The sequence below is a fragment of the Rhinolophus hipposideros genome, assembly GCF_964194185.1.
Source record: "Rhinolophus hipposideros genome assembly, chromosome: 9".
Taxonomy (NCBI): domain Eukaryota; kingdom Metazoa; phylum Chordata; class Mammalia; order Chiroptera; family Rhinolophidae; genus Rhinolophus; species Rhinolophus hipposideros.
Genome location: NC_138055.1, coordinates 92254923 through 92281093, shown reverse-complemented (window position 1 = coordinate 92281093; position 26171 = coordinate 92254923). Strand labels below are relative to the sequence as shown.

At 45.8% G+C, this 26171-nt stretch overlaps 1 protein-coding gene across 1 annotated transcript; it reads right to left on the bottom strand.

Moving 5' to 3' along the window:
* Nucleotides 1-993: 993 nt before the first annotated feature.
* Nucleotides 994-20488, bottom strand: LOC308502367 (tubulin alpha-8 chain-like; the record flags this gene model as incomplete). The annotated part of the gene is given in 6 exon segments (XM_081060113.1): nt 994-1305; nt 4059-4739; nt 6635-6783; nt 8242-8464; nt 20341-20451; nt 20453-20488. Coding segments are annotated over 6 exon segments (1494 nt in total). The 3' UTR covers nt 994-1011.
* Between the last annotated feature and the right edge of the window lie 5683 nt (nt 20489-26171).

Here is a 26171-nt window from a genome sequence, read left to right as displayed (position 1 = left end):
TTTTCTGAGGTAGCAGTTGGAACCTGGCCCCAATACCAAGGAATAGAAACAGTGGAGGGTAGACAAGAAAACAGAACTGGTTCCTGCTGTCTGAGCACCATCGCTTATTGTCTCTACACAAACTCTCTAACCCTCAGGTTCTTCATCTGTAAACTGAGAAAGTCCATTCTGAGATTGTTGGGAGGGTTAGAGATAAGGTATGCGTGTATATGAAGTATAGCTGATCCTGCCACTACCTCTGTGTTTCACTTCAGAAAACTCCAAGCTCCTTAGCATGCTATGTAAGACTCAGAATGCTCTTACCCTGCTTGGCTCTTGGGTCTCACGTCCATCTTTCACTGTCCTCTAGGCACACTGACCTCCTTTCTGTTCTTCAGAAACTCCAAGCCTGTTCCCACATCTGTGTTTTTGCCCTGTGTTCAGCATCCCAACTCTGGAATTCCCATGATGGCTCTTTTCTTCATTCAGCTTTGCATGAGTCCTTCTCTGATAACCCAACAGCAAGGAGCATTCCCCCGGAGCACTTTCCCTCACCACTGTTGGTTTATTTCGTCACTTAACACTATCTGAAACTATCTCATTCATTTCTTTGTGTGTTTCTATGGATAGGAAATGGGTCCATCTTATTTCTCACTAACTCTCCAGCTCTTACAACAGTACCACTCCCTTCCCAATACCCAGATCGTTCCTTTCCCTACTGTTTTACCATTCCCCAGCCAGCAGGCTGTGTTTTGGGGTGGACCTAATCTAGAATTTAAAATCCTGATTAGGCCTCCTCATACATGTAACTTGGCTTCACCCTAACCCAAAGACAGGGACTCCTATGTTCTTTAGTGACAAAAGCTGCTTTTACCCAAGGGAGGATCTGACAGAGCTCAGCACCCATTTTCAACCCAGTCACCACAGGTACTGGTGTCGGGAGTGTAGCTGTTACTCTTGGAAGAGTGTTTAGAGTGTGCTTGGGGTGGAGCAGCATAAATAAAAAGACACAGCCAAGAGGAACATGTATATTTAAAATTCCTCCCCTTCATTTTCTTCTTCAAACGAATCAGTCCCCACTTCTTCATAATCCTTCTCCAGGGCAGCCAGGTCCTCCCTGGCCTCAGAAAATTCTCCTTCTTCCATTCCCTCACCAACATACCAATGCACAAAGGCCCGCTTGGCATACATGAGGTCAAACTTGTGGTCCAGCCGCGCCCAGGCCTCTGCAATGGCCGTGGTGTTGCTCAGCATGCACACAGCCCGCTGGACTTTGGCCAGGTCCCCTCCTGGCACCACGGTCGGGGGCTGGTAGTTGATCCCCACCTGGGGAACAGAGAAAGAGGAGAAGCAACTCCAGATGGGTCATCTTTGTTACATGGTGTGGGAGCAAGACACAGCTGTAGGCTTGGGAGCAGGATGCAGGGCTGGAGGTGAAAAGAGGGAATCAGGAGGTTGGGAAGCTGGCAGGTAGAGAGAGGGAAGTGCTGAAGAGAAAATCAAAGTGAGTGGGATTGCGGTACAGGCAAATTCAAGGGCATCTAAAGACTGGAGAAGAAGAGAACAGGGCTAGTAATAGAAACATTAATGGGGAGATTCAAGCAGACAAATAAGGATAATGAGTGAGATTACTCAGGGGATGTGTACAATACATGTTTTTTTTCAAAAGGGAAATAGGTTAATTTCTAGACTTGAAGTTATTATAAAGTTTATTCTTTCCCAAATGGTCATCTGAAGTTCCTCTTAGCTGTGCTGTCAATAAATTTAGGGAAGTTTCTCTGCTAAGGCTGAAGAGCTATTTAAAAGGTCGTGGAGATATTCCAGAGCAATAAATTAAAAGAATCAAAGGGCCCTGGCTATGGTGTTAGTGTTAACCAGATCCTATGTCTCTGGTGAGGGACTTCTTGGAAAGAAAACTGAGAACTCCAATCAAAGAAACTCAGTTATAATTCTTGCCTGGACGAGCCGACTTCCCAGTTCTGGTAGCCCGGCAGGGTCCACCAAGCCAATACAGCCCAATCTGACTGTGAGGCTAGTTTACTAGGAATCTCCCTTTTCCCCACACACATTACCTAAACCAAAGCCAACCCCAGGAACTGTAAAAAACTGGAAGAAGTCTAAGATGACAAGTGTGATAATACTATTGGGACACTGAGACGCATGGTCCAAAAAATACCTTTCCTACCCAGGCAACCATGCCTTACTCGCCAACACCTTAAATTCATAGCTTTAGCTGCATGTCCTCTTAAGAGGTGGAGGTGGGCATGGCAACAGGCTGTACAGCGAGGAGGTCAACCCATTAAGTGTGTTCCCAAGGGCCCATCATTCCTTAGACAAAAGTGGCATCTTGGTGATAAAGGTGATGCCAAGATAGGGGAGAAGGACCAAAAGTAAGAAGGGGACAGGCGATGAAAATGAACTCTACCACATGACAGATTTGGCCAGATCTGGCTCTGACCAGTGAAAACTGCGTGCCTAGAGCCAACTCTCCTATTTTGGACAATAATATCCCCTGGCCTAAGTTAGGTGGAGACAAACACCTTTGGGGAGGATGAAACAGGAGGACGTTCAACAGTATGTGCTTTTCTGAAAAGCAGCTCACATCGCTGCTACCACCTTATCTTTCTGGACAATCCCAGAGCTTCAGCTTAAAATGAAGGAGAGAGAATGAGAGCACATCTCCTTTTTGCAAATTTCCCCCCACCCCACCCTCACATATTATTTTTTTCTTTTTTTTTTTTCCTATTCACTTTCTTATTAGCATGTTTTGTTGTTTGTTTCTCATTTGAAAGAAAAACAGAACTGCATTTTTTGGAAGATCTTGACTGTTTTTTGCAAGAATGGCCAGAACCACCACATAAAAATAGGCACAGTCTAGAAAAAAATATTCTATATGTAGCTAGGAGTGGAGCAGTGAGGAAGAACGCTACTCTCCTTTGCTCGGCAGATCAGCTAGGTCACAGCTTCAAGGGCAAATAGGTCAGCTGAAATGCTGGCATGCAGTGTCTTGTTTTTGTATAATTCCCACCAGGGAAAAGCTAAGATGTGCTCATCTATGTCTCCAGCAACTAATATAACCACATCTGGTGCTCAGTAACCTCTGAATTATTAAAAGCATGACTGGGGGTACTAATTAATGTAAATGGTAGTAGTTATTTTCATGGTGTAATCTAATTAAATAAAGACCATGGACCACAGGACAAAATGACCAAGCAGTTCACACGCACAGAGCCAGCCGTATGCCTTGCCAGTGCAACTCAGAGGCTCACTTCATTCATTCAGCATTCAGTCAGCCCTGAAACTCGGGGTCTTCCCTGGGTATTCTGTGTCTCCCCACAAACCCTTAGTCTGGCATTTTCCAGGCTGCAGACACCTGATCCACAACAGGCTGCCTCCGTTTCTGCTTACTCCTGGTTAATGGAAAATGTCAGGGCTTCACAATATAAGTGATTCACAATTACATATAACCATAAAATGTGTTAGCCTTACTGTAACTTGATTAAGACTCACAGGGTGAATATTTAATTTTTCACAATAAATTGGGAGAAGAACACATCTTTTGCTAAGAGGAGGGAATCACACCTCTCTGGCAACTTGAATAATTTGATGAACTTCATTCTCTCATCTATTGCCAAGTCACAGCCACCTCTACTCAGTCACCCTGTTCATCCCACCCACCACACAGGTTCCTTCTAGCATGCTCACTCCTCCTTATAAAACACATGACCTTTCCTGCCCGACTTTTGAGATGCTTGCGGATCTTATGGTGGAGCTGTAGGAGCCTTCTCCTATTGCAATAGTGACTGTCCCTTTCTGTCAATAATCTTTTAAAATGAAATCCCTCCTTACCCAAAATAAATGAATGAATGAATGAATGAATGAATGAATGAATGAATGAATGAATAAAATTAATGTGACACTAGGCTTAGGCCCCTCTTCCCCCGTCATCCCCAAAGCCTGAAGCGCCCATGTAACTGTATATCATAGCCTGAGAACCTGGCGTTGACACACCTTCCCCATCCTTGCAATCGGCCTCGCCTCTCTAGTGCTCTGCATCCTCCCTCAGTCCTCAGTCTCACCTTGAAGCCTGTGGGACACCAGTCCACAAACTGGATGGTCCGCTTGGTCTTGATGGCAGCGATGGCGACGTTCACGTCCTTGGGCACCACGTCCCCACGGTAGAGCATGCAGCAGGCCATGTACTTGCCATGCCTCGGGTCACACTTCACCATCTGGCTGTGGGGCTCAAAGCAGGAGCTGGTTATTTCAGCCACGGAGAGTTGTTCATGATAGGCTTTCTCAGCAGAAATGATGGGTGCATAGGTGACCAGCGGGAAGTGGATGCGGGGGTAGGGAACCAGGTTGGTCTGGAACTCGGTGAGGTCCACGTTGAGGGCCCCATCAAAGCGGAGAGAGGCAGTGATGGAGGAAACGATCTGGCTGATGAGGCGGTTGAGATTGGTGTAGGTGGGGCGCTCGATGTCTAGGTTCCTGCGGCAGATGTCATAGATGGCTTCATTATCCACCATAAAAGCACAGTCGGAATGTTCCAGCGTGGTGTGCGTCGTCAGGATGGAGTTGTAGGGCTCGACCACTGCAGTGGACACCTGGGGGGCTGGGTAGATGGCAAACTCCAGCTTGGACTTCTTGCCATAATCCAGGGAGAGGCGTTCCATCAGCAGAGACGTGAAGCCAGAGCCAGTGCCCCCACCGAAACTGTGGAAGATCAGAAAGCCCTGCAAGCCAGAGCAGGCATCTGTCTGGGGAGAGCAGGACATGAGAAGAAACCATGAAGACAGCTTTCCCAGAATACCCTCATGTGGACAAAAGCAGGCAACCTTTCTCTCAGGCCCCCACACATTCTCACATGGAGGAAATCACAAAGCCTTGAAGGAGAAAGGAAATACCAAAGGAGTTGTGTTGACCTTGGGAAGACTGGCTAAAATAGAGGTGGCAAACTGTACATGCACATGCCTCTAGGTACATGAAAGTGCCAGTCCAGTGCTTTGGCTGAACCCGAAACGAGAGTTTCAGAACCACAGTGGTGAATGACTATGCCTTTGAGAGCCCCAACTCCTCACCCACTTCCCCTGCCTTTCTCACTGGATTTTGTGGAAACTGCTGACCTACACATCTCATCTACACCTTGGAAGGTGGCTCAGAGTACCAATATCAGAAATATAAGTGGAGTCCCAGAATCTGAGTTTTAATATCAACTTTCCATTTCCCAGTCCTAAAAATTTGAGCAAGTTATTGAACCTCTCCAGACTTCCGTTGCTTCTTGGTTATAGTGGGACCATAAAAAATACTCATCTCTTAAGGTTATTGTGATAATTAAATGAGACGGCATAATATGCTGAACAAGGACTTGACATACAATGTGCACTCAATGTTAGCTTCTGTCAGAATGAAGAGAATTCATAGTCATAGAGCTTTCATATGGGTGTGATCCAGTAGTTCCAAACTTTTGGGGATCAGATGGCTTTGAGACTGATGACCCCTATGACCCCTCCTCTAAACAGATGAACATATGAAAAAATTTGGCATCCTTAGCTCCCAAGTAAAGAATCCCTGATCAAGTCCCACCTTTTCCATTGTGCAGATAAGGAAATGGGAGCTTGACTAGAGTGATCACTCCAGACTAGAGCTTTCTAGTCAAACCAACCTGGTTCAAATCCTAATTCTGCCACTTTCTAGCTGTGTGACCTAGGCTAAGCTGTTGAACCATCCTGGTCCTCAATTTCTTCATCTGTAAAGCACAGGGAAGTGACCTGTTTCATTCATATGATTATTAAGGAGATTAAATTAAGGAATGTATTTAACTGACATTTGTAATGGCATTTGTAAGTGCTGAAATGTATCAACAACCACTTTCTCTTCTCTTCCAAATTCAATGCTTTGTTAATCTATGCTTCCAACAAGCAAAGAGCTTAGCCTTCCTTATGTGTGGAATTTGCCCCAGACACTACCATGGAGTATCGGTAAGAATTAACAGGGCCGGCCCAGTTGCTCAGGCGGTTACAGCGCCGTGCTCCTAACTCCGAAGGCTGCCGGTTCGATTCCCACAGGGCCAGTGGGCTCTCAACCACAAGGTTGCCGTTTCAACTCCTCGAGTCCCCCAAGGGATGGTGGGCTTCACCCCTTGCAACTAAGTTTGAACACGGCACCTTGAGCTGAGCTGCCTCCGGATGGCTCAGTTGGTTGGAGCGCGTCCTCTCAACCACAAGGTTGCCGGGTTCAACTCCCGCAAGGGATGGTGGGCTGTGCTCCCTGCAACTGGCAATGGCAACTGGACCTGGAGCTGAGCTGCGCCCTCCACAACTAAGACTGAAAGGACAACAACTTGACTTGGAAAAAAAGTCCTAGAAGTACACACTGTTCCCCAATAAAGTCCTGTTCCCCTTCCCCAATGAAATCTTAAAAAAAAAAAAAAAATTAACAGGGCACCAGCCTATAAGGTAGTTCCTGATGTCCAAGTGGAGGGAAGGCCACCATCCCTGTGAATGCTTCTTACAGAACATAAGCAGAAATTCCCAAAGCTTAGAAGCTCTGTCCTGATCACATGCCTCTCTACCCATCCTGCTCAGAGAGGTCTGAGTCCAAGCCTGTCCACTTTAGCCTGACTCACGGATCTCCTGCCCTTGTTAACACTTACCAGTTTCCTTATGCGGTCCAGCACCAGGTCAATGCTCTCCTTGCCCACCGTGTAGTGGCCCCGGGCATAGTTATTAGCTGCATCCTCCTTTCCTGTAATCAGCTGCTCTGGATGGAAGAGCTGGCGGTAGGTTCCTGCCCGAACCTCATCTACCAAAAGAGGGGGACCATTGCGTCTTACTGCCTTCTTTTCTATTAAAATACTATATAACACCCTTCTGGGTCTCCATTTCTCCTACCTGTAAAACTCCACCGAGGTGAAGCCAGACAACCTTGTAACAAATCTGCAAAAGGCTGAGAGAATTCCAAGGAAACATAGGCACTAAAAGAACCAGAAGCCTATGACTCAAGTAGGCAACGAGAAGCCAGCTGCTCTCCTAGCTGGAACTTTAAAAAGCTCAACCAAGTTCACCAAACACTCCTTCTTTCCCCTGGATCCCGCAAGGCTTCCCTTTTATTGTTTCTTTCATGCTGCAAAGTTACCCCAAAATTTAACCTGATTTCATCTGCATTAAAATGTTCTGGGGACACAGGGAAAGATTCAGGGTGACCTACCTAGTTCCTGAGCTCTCCTTGGAATTGTCATTCTCCTAATGTCCACCTCAAGGTGGTAATAATACATGTCAGGCATTAGAGATATTTCAGAATTACTTTGAACCAAAGCTATGCTCCAGGTTCTAGAAGAGCAGGAGCCCTAGAGAGGCTGTCAAGGGGGCTCTGCTCACCTCCCAGGGTCCACACAAGGAAGACACATGGCAGACCAGACGCAACAGGCCCCAACTACACCCCTCTCCCCTTCAGGGGTCTCCTGCTCCCCCAGGGAAAGCACCCATTTGCACGGTGGCCTCGGAGCAGAATCTGCACTTTTGTAAATACAGGCTGAGTACTTAGAGTCTACTGCACCTAGGAATTAGTGTTCGGGCTTACAGACATTTGCCCAGACGTCTCTGTGACACATATCCATCCCTTGCTTGTTGAACCAGCCTTGAAGCCGAGGACATCCTGATGGAGCTGAGGAATGACCCGAGGGTCAGACACAGGGACCTGGAGGGGGAGTGCTCGGGCAGAGGTGGAGCAGAGAGAATTCTGTCCTGACACGAGTCAGAATTCCTGTTTTCTAAGATCCAAATGAGGTTCATTCTAGGACTACAGCAACCTCTGTCTGTGAGAGAATATGCCTGCTATTACTCCATTTTATGTGCCAGACCTGTGAGAACAGACTGCAATTACTATAGAATCAGAAACATATGCTTTTTGAGAAATTGACTATTTGGGGGCATCTTATCATTTTTAAAATTATTTGTATTTTTTTATCCTTAGTATTTACTAAACAACCTTGACAATTTTGGTCTGTAGGTTTGAGGGGTTTAAGTAGAGAGCATTTTGTTTTGCAGTTTAGTGCTATGATGGGAGAGCAGAGATCCCAGGTTCCCACTGTGAGGCTCCTCAAGACTGGAGAATTCAAGGAGCTGACAGAGTCATGGGGGGTGGAAGGGCTCTAGCTGAGCCACCGCACCTTCCAGTTAGAGACTCTGCTTCCTTAGAATCACAGACAGAGCCTCTCAGTCTCAGGTTGTTTTCTGTGGGGATGGCCTAGCCCATACTCACCTACTACAGTAGGCTCCAAGTCCACCATGACAGCCCTGGGCACGTGCTTCCCATTGCCAGTCTCACTGAAAAAGGTGGTAAATGAGTCGTCGTCATTGGTCTTGCTGGCCTGGGCACCAAAGGTGCCATCCGCCTGGATGCCGTGCTCCAGGCAAAAGAGCTCCCAGCAGGCATTACCAATCTGAACGCCCGCTTGACCCACGTGGACTGATATACATTCCCTCTGTGGGGAGAGAGCAGAATCACAGTCAGAGAGTTCTGGCACACAGCCATGTCTTTTGCCTGTATCTCCCACATGAGAAAACTTGTCTCTCCTGACATTCAACTCACAAGATGTCCATCCCTTTAGCCATGCCATCCCAGAACCAGGGTGTGAGGTTTCAGGCATCTGAGCACCGCTCCATCTGGACCAAGACTTAGCTCTGAAGAAGACCCACGGTTTTGTGGTTTGCTCTAAAGTTTGCTTTCCAGGGTTAATCCTTCATACCAAGGAAAGGAAAAAGGGGGGAGCTGCACAAATGAAACAAGGGACTAATTCTAGACCATGAGAATCCTGTACTGATGAAGGTGGTCAAAGGAAATACCAGTGATAACAGCAGAATCACACACACACACACACACACACACACACACACACACACACACACGCCAAGGTTTGACAATTAAGTTCATGAACTTGTTGCAACAATGTTGCTAACTTTTCTGATATCAGAGGGATTATTCATTATGAATTTTTACCAACTGGACAAACAGTTAACCAAGTTGACTATTTGGAAGTGCTGAAAAGGCTGCGTGAAAAAGTTAGACGACCTGAACTTTCACCAACAATTCATGGCTCTTGCATCACGACAATGCACCAGCTCACACGGCACTGTCTGTGAGGGAGTTTTTAGGCGGTAAACAAATAACTGTACTGGAATACACTCCCTACTCATCTGATCTGGCCCCCAATGACTCTTTCTTTACCCAAAGATAAAGGAAATATTGAAAGGAAAACATTTTGATGACATTCAGGACATCAGGGATAATATGATGACAGCTCTGATGGCCATTCCAGAAAAAGAGTTCCAAAATTGCTTTGAAGGGTGAACTAGGTGCTAGCATCAGTACATAGCTTCCCAGGGGGTGAAGGTGACCGTTGGGATATTCAGCAATGAGGTGTGTAGCACTTTTTCTAGGATGAGTTCGCAAACTTAATTGTCAGACCTCGTAAAGATGACCTTTAGTGTCCTTTTCTTTGTGTTACTCTGGTATGAAGCCACAGTTACCTGACTGGCCCTAGTACTAACAGATTAGGATGGGAAGTAGGGTTTGCATGTGTGATTGAGAGTATGAGCATATCTGTGTGTGTGTGTGTGTTTGTGTGTCTGTGTGCGTGTGAATAAAAACCAACCATGGGGTTTTGCTGGGAGGAGGGCCTCATCCCCCTACCACACCACACCTGTGGGGAAGCAGTGGCTGGTACAAGGTGGTTCTGTGCCTGGGACATACTCCAGAGCCCAATAGGGAAGCATGTGCCTGGTCTGTGGGTTTCCATTCTTTATCCATGACCTGACCTGGCATTTTCCAGCTTCGGATAACTCCAGCAGGTGCAGAGCCTCCAGAGCATGTGGCTGGGCATGGAAATACACTGAGTACATGTCAAAATATGGGGCTTCTAGGAGCTTGGAAGTTCTTCGGGCATGGGAGCAGGGCAACTGCCTGAGTGACATCTCAAAGGGTCAGAGGTGTCATGACCCCTTGCTCCCCTACTTGGTTTTACAACTGAGCACCAACTCTACATCTGTCTCTACGCTCTTGTCTTTGGGGAGGATAGAGAGCACAGGTGTTCACAACAGCCAGTAGATAACACATCCAAGCTGGGAATATAATCCAGCTATATCTCCATGACCCTGGTGGCCAGGGAAAGGCTTCTCTCACAAAGTTGCCCACACCCCCGGGTTTGGACCTTGACTTCTCAACTGATTTACTGTGCTGTGTGATGTTGGCTGAGTTACTTAACCTCCCCTTGTCTTAAAAGAAAGAGTTAGCCATAATTATTGTTGTTGTCTTTACCATTATCAATTTCATTATGCTACCTTGTAACTTCATTCTCCACCTGGAAGAGGCACACATAGAAAGTTAGAGACCTCAGGTTTATTTTACTTAGGACTCAATTCAGGCCTAAGAACAGCGGTGTTCCACACCCAGGAACCACCCAGACTGCAAATTCACATCCAGCACACAGCTGTGGCTTCTAAGGAAGGCACTAAATTTGAGGGGACATAGGAAAGGCCTAAAAGAAGGCTCACCCTACGTCTCATCCTTCTGGGTGATCACATCCTCTGTGGCCCTGACCGTCCACCTTCTGAGGCTGGCCACCGTCACCACCACCTGCACCTCAGCCAGCCTCCAGGCCTATCTGAGCAGCTGCTTAGTCTCCAGTCAGCCCTGACTTATGAAACACTCTGGGACTTTTTGGCAAGGGTGCAGCGGTGTTTCACAAAGATCAAAGGTCACAGAAGGAAGAATAAAGGATCATGGAGACCTGAAAACCACCAACATATTAATATCAATGTTTTTAGCCTCTTTTAATTGGCCCCTTAATCTCACACTAATAAAAGTGCCAGTCACTGACAAAATTTCTCAATCTCTCTCTCTCTCTTTCTCTCTTTCTCTCTCTCTCTCACTCTCTCTCTCTCTCTCACACACACACACCTTAGGAAGAGCTATTTTTCCTGTAGAACTAATTCACAAGAGTAATTGGAGGGATAAGATAGACTTGGAAATAATTGATAGGTTCATAGGGGCTTCCAAAAGCCAAAAGTGGCCACACCAATCAAGAGAAAGTGAAGGTTTCTCAACACCATCCAACTAACTGGACCCAGGGCTGGGGCAACAGACACTGTGAGCCCTGAGAGCACAGACGGTAACACAAATGGGGTGATGTCAGAATATCTCAGAAACCAACTTGAAGAGGCTCCCGCTGTCAAAGATGAGACACACTGAGCATCAGAAGATTAAAGGCACTTGATTGAAACAGGATGTATATATAAAAATCCACACATTCTTAGTGTTGTGAAAAAAAGGAAACTCTCCCCAGAAGTAAAACTTATTTGTTCCCATCCAAATAGCCCTGTTGATGAGGAAAAGCTTTTTTTTTAACAGAAGAGTATTAGCGAATCAATGTAGAAGGAATGAGATACCATGTTTCCCAAAAAATAAGACCTAGTCAGACAATCAGCTCTAATGCATCTTTTGGAGCAAAAATTAATATAAGACCAGTATATATTATATTATATTATATTATATTTATTATATTATATTATATTATATTATATTATATTATATTATATTATATTATGCCCGGTCTTATATTATAGTAAAATAAGACCGGGTTCTATATTAATTTTTGCTCCAAAAGACACATTAGAGCTAATTGTCTGGCTAGGTCTTATTTTCAGGGGAAAACGGTATTAAGAAATATTGCCATATTACAGTTTCTAATTACTTAATTGATTTCAACAAGGATGCCAACACCATTAAGTGAAAGGGTGATGGGGAACTGGATATTCCTATAGCACCAAAGAATCACTGTTACTTGCAGGATATGAGAAAGAAAAGTAATTACAATGGTCACCAGCCCAACACTGGGATCAATCTTAATACTACTGATAGTGAGAAAAGTAGGCATTAAAGAACTCCTGATGTAATACAATACGACACACACAACACCATCCACGAGCAGAGCTTGTCAAAAACACTCGGCCCTTAATCTATTAAATTCTTAAGATTTAGCTTCCACCTTAAAGAAAACACAAGGACCAATGTTAAGTGACATCATGAGGAAACAATAAAATAAATCCAGTAGGTGGAACATTCTACAGGGCAAGTGATAGAATCTTTTCAATTTATGAAAAATAAAGGTGATATCAAAAGAAACTTATGAAGCATAACATTCACATGTAGTATGTGAACTTTGACTGAATTCTGGTATGAACAAATCAAAATATTTGTGACACAAAGAGAGAGAGAAATTGGTTAATTTTGTTAAGCATGATAATGAAAGTGTGGTTAAGTATGAAAATGTCTGTGGGGACAGAGCCAGGACTGCAGTTTCCAGGCTCTCGGACTCACATAGAAAGGTGCTGGCTCAGGTAGTAAATGGCCATCAACTGTGATTGGATGGCCATCAGCTGTGACTAGTTGGCCATCAGCTGTAACCAGTGAGCCATTGGCCACTAATATAACTGCCGTGGCTACGCTAGCAGAAAATGGGCGGGGGGGGGGGTTTGGAGGGGCAAGGCCTAGCAAGAAGATGGTGGCGGAGCTAGCAAGCGGTGGAGTGCAGATTGCGGACTGCAGAAAAACAGATGGCAGGTTGCGGATAGTGTGGCTCCTGCTTCCTGTGTCTCCAACCCAGCAGCCAGTGAGACTATAGTGGTGTGACTCTCCTATCTATGGCTCCGTGGGTGTTCCTTTTTGGCCTCACCATGTCCTGTGTTCTTATGTGGGGAGCGGGAGCTCAGACCCTGCATGCCACCCCGCATGACAATGTCCTTATTTTTTAGAGTCATTTTTGAAGTGTTTGGGGTAAAATGTCATGATGTCTGTATTTTACTTTAAACTACTTCAATAAACACAGCAGGTAAAGTAAATATGGCAGAAAAGTTATTATTATTAAATTAGATGCTAGATATATGAGCGATATTATACTACTATATTTTTTCCAGGTTTTGAAATTTTTCATACTAAAAAGAAAAAAATTCAAGAGAGGAAATAGAGGAAGAGCAGGAATCAGCACTCTACTCATCATAATTACCTTATCCTGAAGGGCCCAGTCTCTTCCTGTCCCATTTCACTTAGTCATTTATTCAACTCATACTTACTAAGAGCCTAATTTGTCAGGGCAAACAAGAATTTTAAAGTTACACAACAAAATCTCAAGTGACGTGCAAAGTTACATGAGCCCGCACCTGCTCCGCATTCCAACACTTCCTGTTGCACCTGCTCCCAGCAGGGAACAAGGAGCAGCCCAGCTCCTCAGACACTGGGCTTGCACTCTCTAGTCACTCTGCCTCATCAACATCCCCATTCTGCTGCCTGGAAGTGCTACAGAGATGAGCACAGAGCACACCCAGTGCTGGTGGCCTTGGGAGACCAGCCTGCATGCCCAAGGGAGGTTGTCCATCTGCCATAACGAGGGATGTGTTAGTTCAGAATGGCCAGGATACCTGAGCTGGACTGGCTTCCAGGTCACCGAGTATGACTCCCTCCACATCATTTTACACATGAAGAAGCTGAGGCAAAGAAAGGTAAAGGAACAGAGTTAAAATTTCACAGCCTAGACTGGCATTTCAAAGAGTCTAGACTGGAATCCAGGTGTTCTGCCCTTGGCCCAAGTTCTTCCCTTTGTACCACACAACATCCTGCCTCACGCACACTGTGAACTTCCAGGGTCCTGGGCTGTGCCCACAGCCACATCAGTGCAAGCCTCATAGTGTGTAGGAAGGCTGAGCTTGCATGGCAGAACCTCAAACAGGAAAATGCTCCAGGACAGAGAGAGACTGAGAATGGCCGGTAGTCACAGCCTCTCTGAAATGCATCTTCCTTCCCTGACAGAACCGGGATTCTGTTTCTCTGGGGTGGGTGAGGGTGCAGAGAGCAAGCTGACCCATTAAGCCATACATTTGTCACAGTGCAGATTCCCCTCTCCGGCCAATCAGAGCTCATGCTTCTCTTCCACACCATTTCTCTCTCTCTCAGTTCTATTTTGAATCCTGGCTTGTAGAGCTCAGACCAGTTCTGTGCTGCTGAGACCCTGGAGGTGAAGGTCCCCTGTGCCTCTGGAGCATCTCTTCCCAGCAATCAAGGGCTGAAGACGAGGGAGGTGGAAGGACCGAATAGAGAAGGAATTTCTTTCCTCCGGAAAACCATGACACCCCTCCCACAGGCCCAGTGCTGGGATAACCACGGAAGTTACCTCCTCTGTCATTCCTACAACAGATATCTATTGTGCTATTATGTGCAAGAAGGCATGGAAAGGAGCTGGGCTAATTCTTTCTCATCCTTCAGGTCTCTCATTCAAAGTCATTTCCTACAAGAAGTCTGGAAAACCACATGCGTCTCCTACTAGGTGTTCCCACAAGCCATCACTGCATTTGTCACACCATTTTACACCTGCTTGTTCAATTTTCTGACTTCCCTAGTAGAAGGAGTACGTTCTGTGAGATCAAGGAACCCTTATTTACTCCCTGAATCCCCAGCATCGAGAACAGTGCTTGAATGTAGCAGGTGCTCAATAAATGTACAGGTGATTAGAATGAAAACCCTGCCCTAAGGAGGCTTTCAGTCAATTTAGCGAGGACAGTGGCCAGTGCCTAAGAGGTAATAAGAATTCAAAGAGGTAATAAGAATTCAATGTCAGGTTGGGATAATAAATCACCCATGTTTCAGTCAATTTAGCGACTTGGCCAGTGCCTAAGAGGTAATAAGAATTCAAAGGAGGAAAAACAACTTCTGGATCAGTTTCTTAGAGGAAGAATATATGCAGAGATTTGAGGAATTTAGACATGCCAACGTGACCATTTTAGTTGGATTTAGGAGCAGTGTGAACAAAAGACAGGAAAGTTTACGGCAAGTCCCACAAAGTGTTCAGTTTCTCTGAGGCATAGGCTCATGAGGGCAGAGCACATGAGGCATCTGTGCCACCTACGGCCGTCTGCCATGGGCAGAGGAGCCCATGTTTTGTAGAACATCAAGAAAAACAATTTTACAACTTTACAGCCCTTTTATTATTCTGACATAAGAAAGCTTTCCTTATATCAATCTTATATTATTTCTATTTAAATATTAGTCATTTCCTTTTGCTTTCTCCTCAGAGGAATAAAATCAGCTAATCAAAGTTCTGTAGAAGGAGGCTTTGTACCTTTAATAATCATTTAAAAGTATTCAAAAACAGTAAAACCGATATATTGCTTAGGAAAGAAACTGACATAGCCCAGCAGTGTATGCCATGTGAAAACCTGAGACCAGTCCTTATATCCCCAACCACCTGCACAGTCAAATGCCACACACTGGCTTTCAGGAAGCATATTATTACACCGAATTGTTTCTAGTTGTCAGGTTGGGATAATAAATCACCCATGTTTTAGGATCTAAGTCAGACATGGCAAGTAAAACGTAGATCCAACAGGGTTACAGAGGGATAATTAAAAGAAGAACCAATGTGACTCATGAAAGATTGAATTATCTCTGCTCAAAATCCTGCCATCAGAGCATATTTGGAACTACTCAAAACAAAGAAGAGACGACAAAGTAAAAACAACAAGAACAGAGGGTCCACCAGAGTCCACAGTGGTAAGAAAGCATCTCAGGGGAGCGGCGGGGTCCCAGGGGCTGCGCACGGCAGAAGACCCGCCTTAGGGACGGCAGGGGTGCTGGGGACGTGGACTGCCGGCAGAGGACCCTGTGGTGTCAAAGGGCCCTTGAGCCTTAGCCGACAGGGAGCGCCAGTGAGGAGACGACGCTGAAGGACTTTCAGACCTGCGCGCACAGCGCCCACGTGTTCTCTCTCCTCTCCACAGCTCACTATCTGGGAGAAACCCTCACAGGAAGACTCTGACAGGGGCAATGTCACAGCTACTCACAGCTCCATCAGAGCCCTGATGGCCAAAGGGAAAAGGAGCAGTTGGTCCACTTCCTCCCCCCAGGAGTGCCACATCCATCTGCTCACCCCTATCATTGGCCCATATTCACCAGCTATTTCCTCCTCGAAAACTATTTTTAACTTTTCATCTTCCTTTCAAGGCCCTCAGGAGCCCTCTCAGAAAGAACTCTCACCAACAGCATGAACCCTTTAGCTCTGCATGGGCCTGACTTGGGCCTGGGAGCTTCCTACGAAAACTCACTAGTCCCTCCTCGTTCACCCAGCGCCTTTGCCCCAGCCATGGCCTGCGGGAGCTCTGCTCCTCAGGGCCTCTGTGCTGCCCAGAGGCGCGGACCCAGTGGCCTCTGTGGGAATCTGCGCGGAATAAAGACGAAGGTGCAACAGTGACATGCAGCCCCCTCGGGGCCCCGAGCAATGCTCTGAGGCCAGAATACAAATCCAGACCCTGAAGAGCTCAGCTGTGCCTGCCCACACAGGGGCACTTTGGAGCACCACAGACATAGGAGCAGTGTCCATTTTGCCCCCAGAACACTCTGCCCTCTAACTGCCCAGTTTTTCATGAGACAGGCTCTTTGTTGCCCTTTGATGCCCATCTCCACTCCCACGCAGCAAGTGCTTCTCACTCACACACAGCCGGTGCTCCTCACTCCCAGGCAGCCGGTGCTCCCCAATCCAGAGGGAATGCACTTAAGGAGGCTGTAAACCCTCACCTGCCCTTACCCACAGACACTTTCTCTAAACCCTGGAATTATAGACACAGGCTTGGCTTGGATCCCCGGCCAGGATTCTCCATACCATCTCCCAAAAAAGATGTCAGATTCATCGTTCCCAGAACAACTGCTTCTAGAGGGACACTGGGGACAGATGGGAATGCTCAGTGATAGGGTTAGTTATAAATTTCTTACCCAGAACCTATAAAAATGCTGGCTCTAACGCTCCTTAATACAGAGGCAGCCTCCGCACCCCAACCTCCACTAGGGAAGGGGAGCATGGGGGATGGCTGCCCAAAACTTAACCTGTTACAGGAAGTAAAGTTCTTTCTGTAACGGTGGGATTCTTTTGGTCTAGGTTTATAGATGTGCCATTCCAGCCTTTTAGGAATGAGTCAGGGACTTTTAAAAAGAGGTTCTATGAATGGGAAGTGGTCAATAAAAAATGTTATCCTATGGTGGAGTAATACTCCATTGTATAAATGAACCACAGTTTCTTAATCCAGTCATTTACCGATGGGCATTTCGATTGTTTCCATGTCTTGGCTATTGTGAATAGCGCTGCAATAAAGATAGGGGTGCATATATTTTTTCAAATTAGCATTTTGGATTTCTCTGGATAGATACCTAAGAGTGGAGTTGCTGAGTCATAGGTAGTTCCATTTCCAGTTTTTTGAGATACCTCCATACTGATTTCCATAGTGGCTGCACCAATCTGCAATCCCACCAACAGTGAACAAGGAATCCCTTTTCTCCATATCCTCGATAGCACTTGTTGTTTGTTAATTTATTGATGATAGCCATTCTGACTGGGGTGAGGTGGTATCTCATTGTGGTTTTTATTTGCATTTCTCTGATGGTTAGTGAGGTTGAGCATCTTTTCATATGTCTGTGGGCCATCTGTACGTCCTCTTGGGAAAAATGTCTATTTAGGCCCTCTGCCCATTTTTCAATTGGGTTGTTTGGTTTTTTTTGGTGTTGAGTTGAATGAGTTTTTTTATAAATTTTCTATATTGAAATCTTACCATTTGCCATGATATGGATGGACCTAGAGAACATTATGCTAACTGAAATAAGCCAGAGAGAGAAAGACAAATACCATATGATCTCACTTATATGTGAAATCTAAAAAACAGAATAAATGAGCAAACAAAACAGAAATAATCTCAGAAATATAGAGAAAAAACTGATGACTGCTAGATGGGAGGGGGTTAGGGGTGAGGGAGAAGGTAAGGGAATTAGAAAGCACAAAGTGGTAGCCACAATATTGCCATGGGGATACGAGAGACAGTTTGGGGGATATAATCAATAATGCTGTAAAGATTTTGTAGGGTGTCAGATGGGCACTTGTCTTATTAGGGAGACCACTTCATGGATGGTGTAGATGCTTGACCACTGCACTGTACACCTGAAGCTGAAGCTGAATAATATTGAATGTCAACTATAATTTAATATATCCATAGTCATGGGATGTGGGAATAGAATCCCATAGCATGGGGAATAGAATCAATGGAATTGTAACAGCTATATACAATGTCAGAGGGGTGGTAGATTGGGGGGGGGTATCACTTTGTGAGGGGTATAAATGCCTAACTATTACATTGTTTTGTACAACTGAAACTAATAAAAAAATGTTATCCTATTAAGACAATGTTGCCCATGCAATTAAGTTTTCTAAATAGAACCTGTTATAAAAAATTCCATGTTTCATGATAAATAAAAGATATTCTCTTTTCAAAATAATCAGCCATAGATTTTCAGTTAAACATCTAAATTCTTTTTAAAATAAGGTTTTACTGTTTAAATTTTTGATTGACCAGGTATTTTCAGGAACTTGCCTACTGAATGCACACCAACGTTTGCTCAGAGGGCTAAATTATGATCCTTGGCTCTTAGTAAGCCTCCTTGAGGGTTCACTCTGAGATTCACTACAACATTCAGGTAAAAATTATTAGGTTGGTGCAAACGTAATTGTGTTTTAAAAGGTGAAAAATAATTGCAAAACCGCAATTACTTTTGCACCAACCTAATAAAATATGTTAGAGAAAGAAAGCACTTTGAAAATTATAAAGCACTAGTTAATGCTAGATATTATAAATATTAAATATACAATCTTGAGTATGCTGCCTAGGATTTGCTTCAAAATAATGGGAGAGAGGAAAGGAAAATAAACAAAGCAAGACTCATCCTAAGTAGATTACTTGTTGAAACTGAATGAGGCATATACAGGGTCATTATACCATTCTCTGTCCTTCTGTATATGTTTGAAATTCTCTATAATAAAAAGTTTAAAAGTAATGGAGTAGATGGAGTTTGAACCATAAACTACATGCAAGTTTGAACCATAACCCCTCTTCATTTTGTAGGTGAGAAAAAACAGTACAGAGAAGTTAGGTGACCTTCTTGAAGTCACACAGCTAGCTACAAAGCCAGGAGCCAAAATCCTGAACTCCTGGCTCTGGGCTCCTTGTATGGTCCCACCCAAGGCACTCAGATAGAAGTGGATTCCTCTGGCCACTCTTCCGAATAGCCTCCGAGTTTTTAAAGCTCCCAGGTGTGTCTGGGAACAAGCTCAGGAAGAGGGACTTTGCTGGACAGACCTGGAGTTAGAAACAGCAGAGCTGGGGCCAGAGACAGAGGCCCTGGGCACTTTCCACAATGAGCAGGGGCTAGGGGAGGAGGGGAGGTTCTCCCCTGACCTGTGTGGTCACTGACACCCAGAGAACCTGACCTTGGCCTGTGACACATACTTAGTCTGTCCCCTTCCCCCACCCAACCTTTCCAGCCCACCTCCCTACTGCCGAAATACCAGGGCTCTGGATCAGGAGACCCTGGGTTCCCAGGTGGTCACAGAAGTGGATTGGAGGCGGCTGTTACCCACCCCTGGGTGCAGGGGATGAAGGGAGAGATTTTAGGGGGTGGAACTCGTGTGGAGAAGCCTCCTCCCCAGCAATTAAGATCCATGTCTGCAAAAGGAGACAGATGGGGGGGGGGGCAAAGGGGCCATCGCCTGGCCCCCTAAGTCGGGGTAGGAAACGAAACAAACGAGAAGTCCGAGGTCCCCCGGCTGCCGCAGGGAGACTTCTGTGTGCCAAAGTCCTGACTTTGACCGCTGGAAAAACTGGGACTTGGCGCGGGTGCCAGGTGTCTGGGAAGCTGAGTGCTCAAGTTGTAAGGGCCCCAAACCCAAGCCAGTGACCGGGGACGGAGAAAAAGAACTACTACCTCCAGTCTGGGGCACTGTGACTCCCTAAGTCCCCTGTCACATTCGGGGACACCGACGCGTCGTTGGGGTTAGGGACCTGACTGAGCCCACTCTCCCAGCCGCAGGCCAGGCCCACCGTCTGGAATCGCTGGACTGTCCCCTCCCCCGCATTCTGGTCCCTGAGCTGTCCGTCCGGGGATCCCTCAGAATTTCCCCTCTCCTGCACTGGGCTCCCCATGTCCTTCGTCCCCTTACTCGCGCGCCCAGATCTCCATTAGGTACCTTTGGAGGGCAACCTGCCCCGGCTCTGCACTTTCCCTCTATGACAAAATGCACTGGCACCAGGTGTCCTCCGCCCGAGGGTGCCGACCCCCCACACACACACCCCGACCCTGAACTGACACCCCCAAGAGACTTCCAGCTCTGGAGATGTAAAGCGATGGATCCGTCACCCCCACGTCGACGCGGCTCCGCAAGGCGCCCGCCCCCTCCCCGACCCCTGCCGGGGCCCGGCCCCAAGGCCCGGGCAGGCTCACCATCGCGGCTGCTCTCTTCGCCCGCTCGCCTCGGAGCTGGGCCTGCCCACCCCAACTGCTCCAGATACAGCCGCCTCCGCTGTTGTGACACACTGGGCGGGAGGGGCCCGGGGACAGACATGCTGGGCCAGCAGCTGCCCGGCCGCATCACAGTGCCCGGGGAGGGGAGGGACCCGGCATGTCACAATTGCTCCCCCCACCCCCCGCCCCGCCCAGCGGCTCAGCTCTCTCGGCCTGGGCACCCCGGTTGCAGGAGCGTGGGAACTGCGCAGTCGGGTTCCCGGGCTGGGTGGGGTAGCCTTCCTACTACCAACACGCACTCCTCCACTCTGGAAGATAGGCCATTATTATGCCAGCTCCTTGGGAAAGAAATGTGAAGATGCTGTTAGACAACATGGCCATCGCTTCCCAGACAGGAAACGCACCTGGCTGGGGTGAGTTCACTGCGGCTGCTCCCTCTCCACCCAGGCGAGCGCACGAGTGCTCAGGTGGTGCGGCGCTGGCTCCCTGGAGAGGCGCAGGCTCCGCGCTGCTGCTGCTGCTGCTGCTGCTGCTGCTGCTGCTGCTGCTCAGCCGGCACTTGAGCAAGTTGATGGCCTCTGCTCTGGAAACCTGTTTCTACCCGCATCAAGCCCTACCTGATCGCTGGACAGTTAAATGCGATAATATACATAAAGCTCCCAGTACACAGCAGGTGCTCAATACTTTAGCTGTTCCGGTTTCTGCGGCGCTATCGGTGCACATCATCCCTCCAGCATTGTTTTCAAGTATCTTTCTTGATCCATTTATCATCACTCCGTCTTCCTGCTGTTACACTCAGAGAGTACAGAATGATATCAGGGTTCCAGCAGCCTCTTTGCCCAGTAATAGGACCTCCTCCGATGGCCACAAATGACGCTGAAGGGCAAGGGATTTCCCCTACTCTCCCTCTAGTTTGAGAGAGGTGGGTGGGACTGGGTCCAGCCTGGTTAAAAGCCCCTCTCTTCACACTTGAGATTCTGCCCACTGTATTAAACCTACTCCCCTTTCCCTCTCCTCCCCCCAGTTTGGTGGTGGGCTGGTGATTATCAGTCCTTGGCCTCACTGCAAAATTCCCCACCAGAGGCCAACGGGGGCTGAAACTGGTGACTCAGCTTCTGTCTTCTCTCCCACTTTCCTCAGGCACCTGACCGCCACCCACCAAGTCACTCCAGGCAAATTCATGGCTTTTCTGCAAAATACTGCCACACAGAGCTGCTCTGACCAAACATGGGGACTCTCCAAGTCCCCAAGCACAGGTACAGGCTTACCCTCCCTGCCATTCGGGAGAGGTGCTTATCTCTGGCCAGTAGAGAATGAGAAAAAACATTTTCAATTTATTTTTGTAGCAATTTGTCCTGCTGACCACCCACTTGTATATTTTTCTATTTATATTATGAGCTTCTAGAAGAAGAGACAACACATCTTAATCATCTTTGTATCTGAGAGAGTACCAAACACAATGCTTTACCCATTGATATGTACCATGTTCCCCCCAAAATAAGATCTATCCAGACAATCAGCTCTAATGCATCTTTTGGAGCAAGAGTTAACATAAGACCCGGTATTACATTAATTTTTGCTCCAAAAGACGCATTAGAGCTGATTGTCCCAGCTGGTTTTATTTTCCGGGAAACAGGGTATAATACTTAGTAAATCATGAGTTGCATATCTGTCTTATAATGTTAAGACCCTGAAAATTGAGAACCTTGATTAACTCGACATGATAAATGATCCATAAAGTATACTATTATTAATTGTATATTTATCATTCTTCCAAACTCCTGTAGCATATTTAATTACTTCTTCCATCACATTTATCACTTTCTGCGTTGGATTCTAGAGATGTGTGAGTGTGTGCGTTTGAACATCCCTACAAAAGAAGACATACTTTTTTAGTCCCTCTAATGGTTAATTTTATGTGTCAACTTTACTGGGTGATGGGGTGCCCAGGCATTTGGTCAAACATTATTCTGGGTGTGTCTTGTGATGGAGTTTCTGGATGATTTTAAAATTTGAATCAATAGACTAGGTAAAGCAGATTACCCTCCCCAATGTGAGCGGGCTTCATCCAATCAATTTAAGACTTAAATAGAACAGAAAAGGTTGAGTGAGAGAGAAGGGCCACCTGACTGTTGATCTGGAATAGGTCTTCTCCTGACCGTGGACTGGAACTTAACACCATCAGCTCTCCTGGATCTCCAGCTTGCTGAGTCCAGATCTCAGGACTCCTCAGCCTCCAAAATCATGAGTCAATTCCTTCTGATAAATAATTACTTATTATATTTACGTTAAATATATATTAAATATATATCACCAAAAGGTCTGTGTGGGATAAAGTGGCGCCACAGGAAAGATAAGGCAGTCTGGTCGTTATTCTCTCTCTCTGACCTTGGTATTCTATATATAGTTACTTCTTCACTTGTATATTTCCCTCCGGTCAGACACTGAAACGATATATATAAATATATATCATATTTCTCTGGAGAACGCTAATACAGTCCCATTTTTGCAGGTGGAGAAACTGAAGTCAAACTCAGGGTCTTCATGAGAAAGCAACCTCCCATGGAGTATGATTTAGGTATTGTAAAGAAATGACTTCACCTCGACCACATTCCACTTGCTAAGTGTAAGTGTATTTCTTCTTGCATGGATTTTTGGGCTGTGGGTTCACATGCTCAAATATAACAATCACAGTGGCAGCCTAAAAAGTTGAGCCATTTGAGTAGGACGTAAAATAATTTCTATCAATTGCCCAGGAGAAGAGTTGTCTTCATGATATTTACACACTTATTATTTATACACTATTTCCTGAACACTGAGCACTTTCTATGTGCCAAACACTGATACTGTCTTATCTCTTTTACTCCTCATAACAAACCTCTGAAATTAAAATGTTTATTATCCCTATTTTACAGATGAAGAATCTGAGTAGAAACATTAGCTTACTCTTGATCACATGACTGGTAAGAGATAAAGCCGAGGTTGGCAGTCAAGGACTCTGACACAGAGGCTGAGCTCCAAGGTTTATTCATTACCTGTGAACTGGAACTGAAAGGGCAAGTCTTCTCATTCCCTTAGCTTGGACTATGAGGGTCCAAATATCTAGGTTGGTGCTCCAGGGTGTGATGTTAAAGATGGAGTTTGCCATGTGGAGGGCGATGGGGGGCCCAGAGGAAGAGATACAGAATGACCTGTTAAATTCCAGGCACCCATACCACTGGGTGAGCTTGTGAATGGCAGAGGGCAAACTCTGTTTTATAGTCCAGTTATCTCAGTGTAGGTACGCGCCATGTTCATTGAACTTTGGTTACTACCCAGGCTTGAGGACACTGGCGTTTAAATATTCCTATTCCAGCCTGTTACTCATATGCTGCAGGGCACTAAGAGAAGAGAAGGGTGGGCATGTTTGGCCACAGTAATCACAGATGAAGTGAATCCCTTTGGAGGTCTGCATGCTTGTGGCAATTGTTATCATCAAGAAGCCACCACAGGAAAGGTGAATCTCAGGACAAAGCTGGAGCCACAAAATGCATCTGGCCCTTCTCCCAGGCAAGTCTGCTTCCAAAACCAACATGGAGGGTCTGGGTTGTTCTGTTGTACATTGGAGGAGGCAGAATTCTCCCACTGGCCCTGATCCTTCACCTGCTCCCACTCCTCCCAACTGGTTGATGTCAGAAGTGGCACCTTTCAGAGCATTGTCTGCATAGCTTCGGCTTCTGATGTCTGTGAAACTCACCTCCCTTGGGAGGGGACAGCCCTAGGCTAACATCAGTCACACAGAACTCAGAAGGATGACGCACTGAGAATGTGAAGCAGTGGGCACTTACAGCTGGGAGGCAAAGACAGATTAGCAAAGTGCAAAGAGCACTGAGGTTGGGAACAAAGAAAAAACACATCTCCTTCACAGATTGGCTCAAGCAGATCAGAAGCCAGCACTGAAGCCCCCACCCTCACTGCCTCTAAGGCTCCGTTACAGATCAGGTAACCGCCTTCTTCAGCTGCCAGGCCCTAAAAATTCACCAAAAGATCTGAGTGGGATAAAGTGGCACCACAGGAAAGATAAGGCAGTCGGGTCTCTATCTTCTCTCTCTGATGCCTTGGTATTCGGCAGGTAATTAATTCTTCACTTGTATATTTCCCTCCCATCAGACACTGAAACAACTGGCTGAATTCATTCATATTCTCTCCCTCCCCCACTCTTTCAGTTATTTCACATATTGCTATGGGTATAGCAAAGTGATCCAGTCTTTCTGGACCACACCATGGCAGGACGTTCAAAGAGCTAGAAAACTATTGATGCTGTAAATCCACTTCGGAAAACTATCCGAAGAAAATAACCCACAAGGAAAATAATAGTACACTTTCACAGAATTTTCACGTGATCTGTTTAGAGCTGTTATTAATATTAGCAAAAAGTTGGAAGAGTGAATCGAATAACGTACTGAGAGGAAGGAATATTGCATAGATATTAATAAATGGGCTGAATTGTGGCCCCCCAAAAATATGTCCTTTCAGAACCTAACCCTGTCACCTTATTTGGAATAAGAGTCTTTGCAGATATATTTAAGAGTCTCAAGATGAGATCATCCTGGATTAGGGTGGGTCCTAAAACAAAGACCTTAATAAGAGACAAAAAAAGAAGACACAGAAAAGGCCAAGTAAAGGTGGAGGCAGAGATTGGAATTATGCTGCTGCAAGCCAAGGACCACCTAGAGCCACCAGAAGCTGGAGCATGCAAGGAAGGATTCTCCCCCAGAGCTTTCAGAGAGAGACGCCTTGATCTTGGACTTCTGGCTTCCAGAGCTGTGAGAGAATAAATTTCTGTTGTTTAAGCCACGCAGTTTGTGGTCATTCGTTACAGCAGTCCTAGAAAACAAATACATAATGTAAGGAAATAGACAATGTTGGAAACAGAATGGATGATAATATTAAATGAAAAAAATAAACTACAGAACTCAATGTAGAAGGCATGTGCTTATAATAAACAAATATGAATGTATATCGAAGAGAAGATGTAGGTGATCTTATTTTCATGGGGTATTTTTTTAGTAAGGTTGACTGAAAGCATTTCCTGTTTTACAAATACCAAGAGTACCAAAAAAATGTATACACACTTTAAGAGATGTTATATATGTATTACTTTTCGAAGTTGAATTACGGTAGCAATGTGTATAACATTTGCTCAAAAGATGGCGTTAATCAAATGAATGCTAGCGTCACCATGTGACAGGCAGTACAAAGAAAATGGCAGAAGCATGGTTATCGCTCAAAGAGCGTAAGACCAGTTTGAGGTGGTATTTGAAATTCGATGAACATTGTGGAAGTACGACAATGGAGGCGTGAGTATACAACAGAACCTCCAACACACCCAACAACTGCACACATTTGTGATAAGTCTGAGACGCATAGCACTGTGTGTGACGTGTACAAGGGAAGATCCCAGAGGCCTCGCACAGCAACAAGTCCTGCTGCTTCTGCTGTGGGGTGGGAACAGTTTACACGCTCGCCACAGAAGTCTACCGAACAGGGTTCACCGCAATCAGACATGTCTGGACGCTGATGGGAACCACTTTGAACACCTCTTGTAACTGCAGTAGTTAGACATGACTTGTATTCGGTATATATTGAGCATTACAATATTCATAGTTTTTATCCTTTCTTAAATTGTATATACAATTTTAGGGCACCCTCTGTATAATAAGTAACGTGGACTGTTAAATGAACCTGAAAATAAAATCCAGCTATCCATGTGGCAGCAGAGCTGGCTAGGATCCCAGCTACTTCTTACCCTGGTCAGTTTGATATTTTGG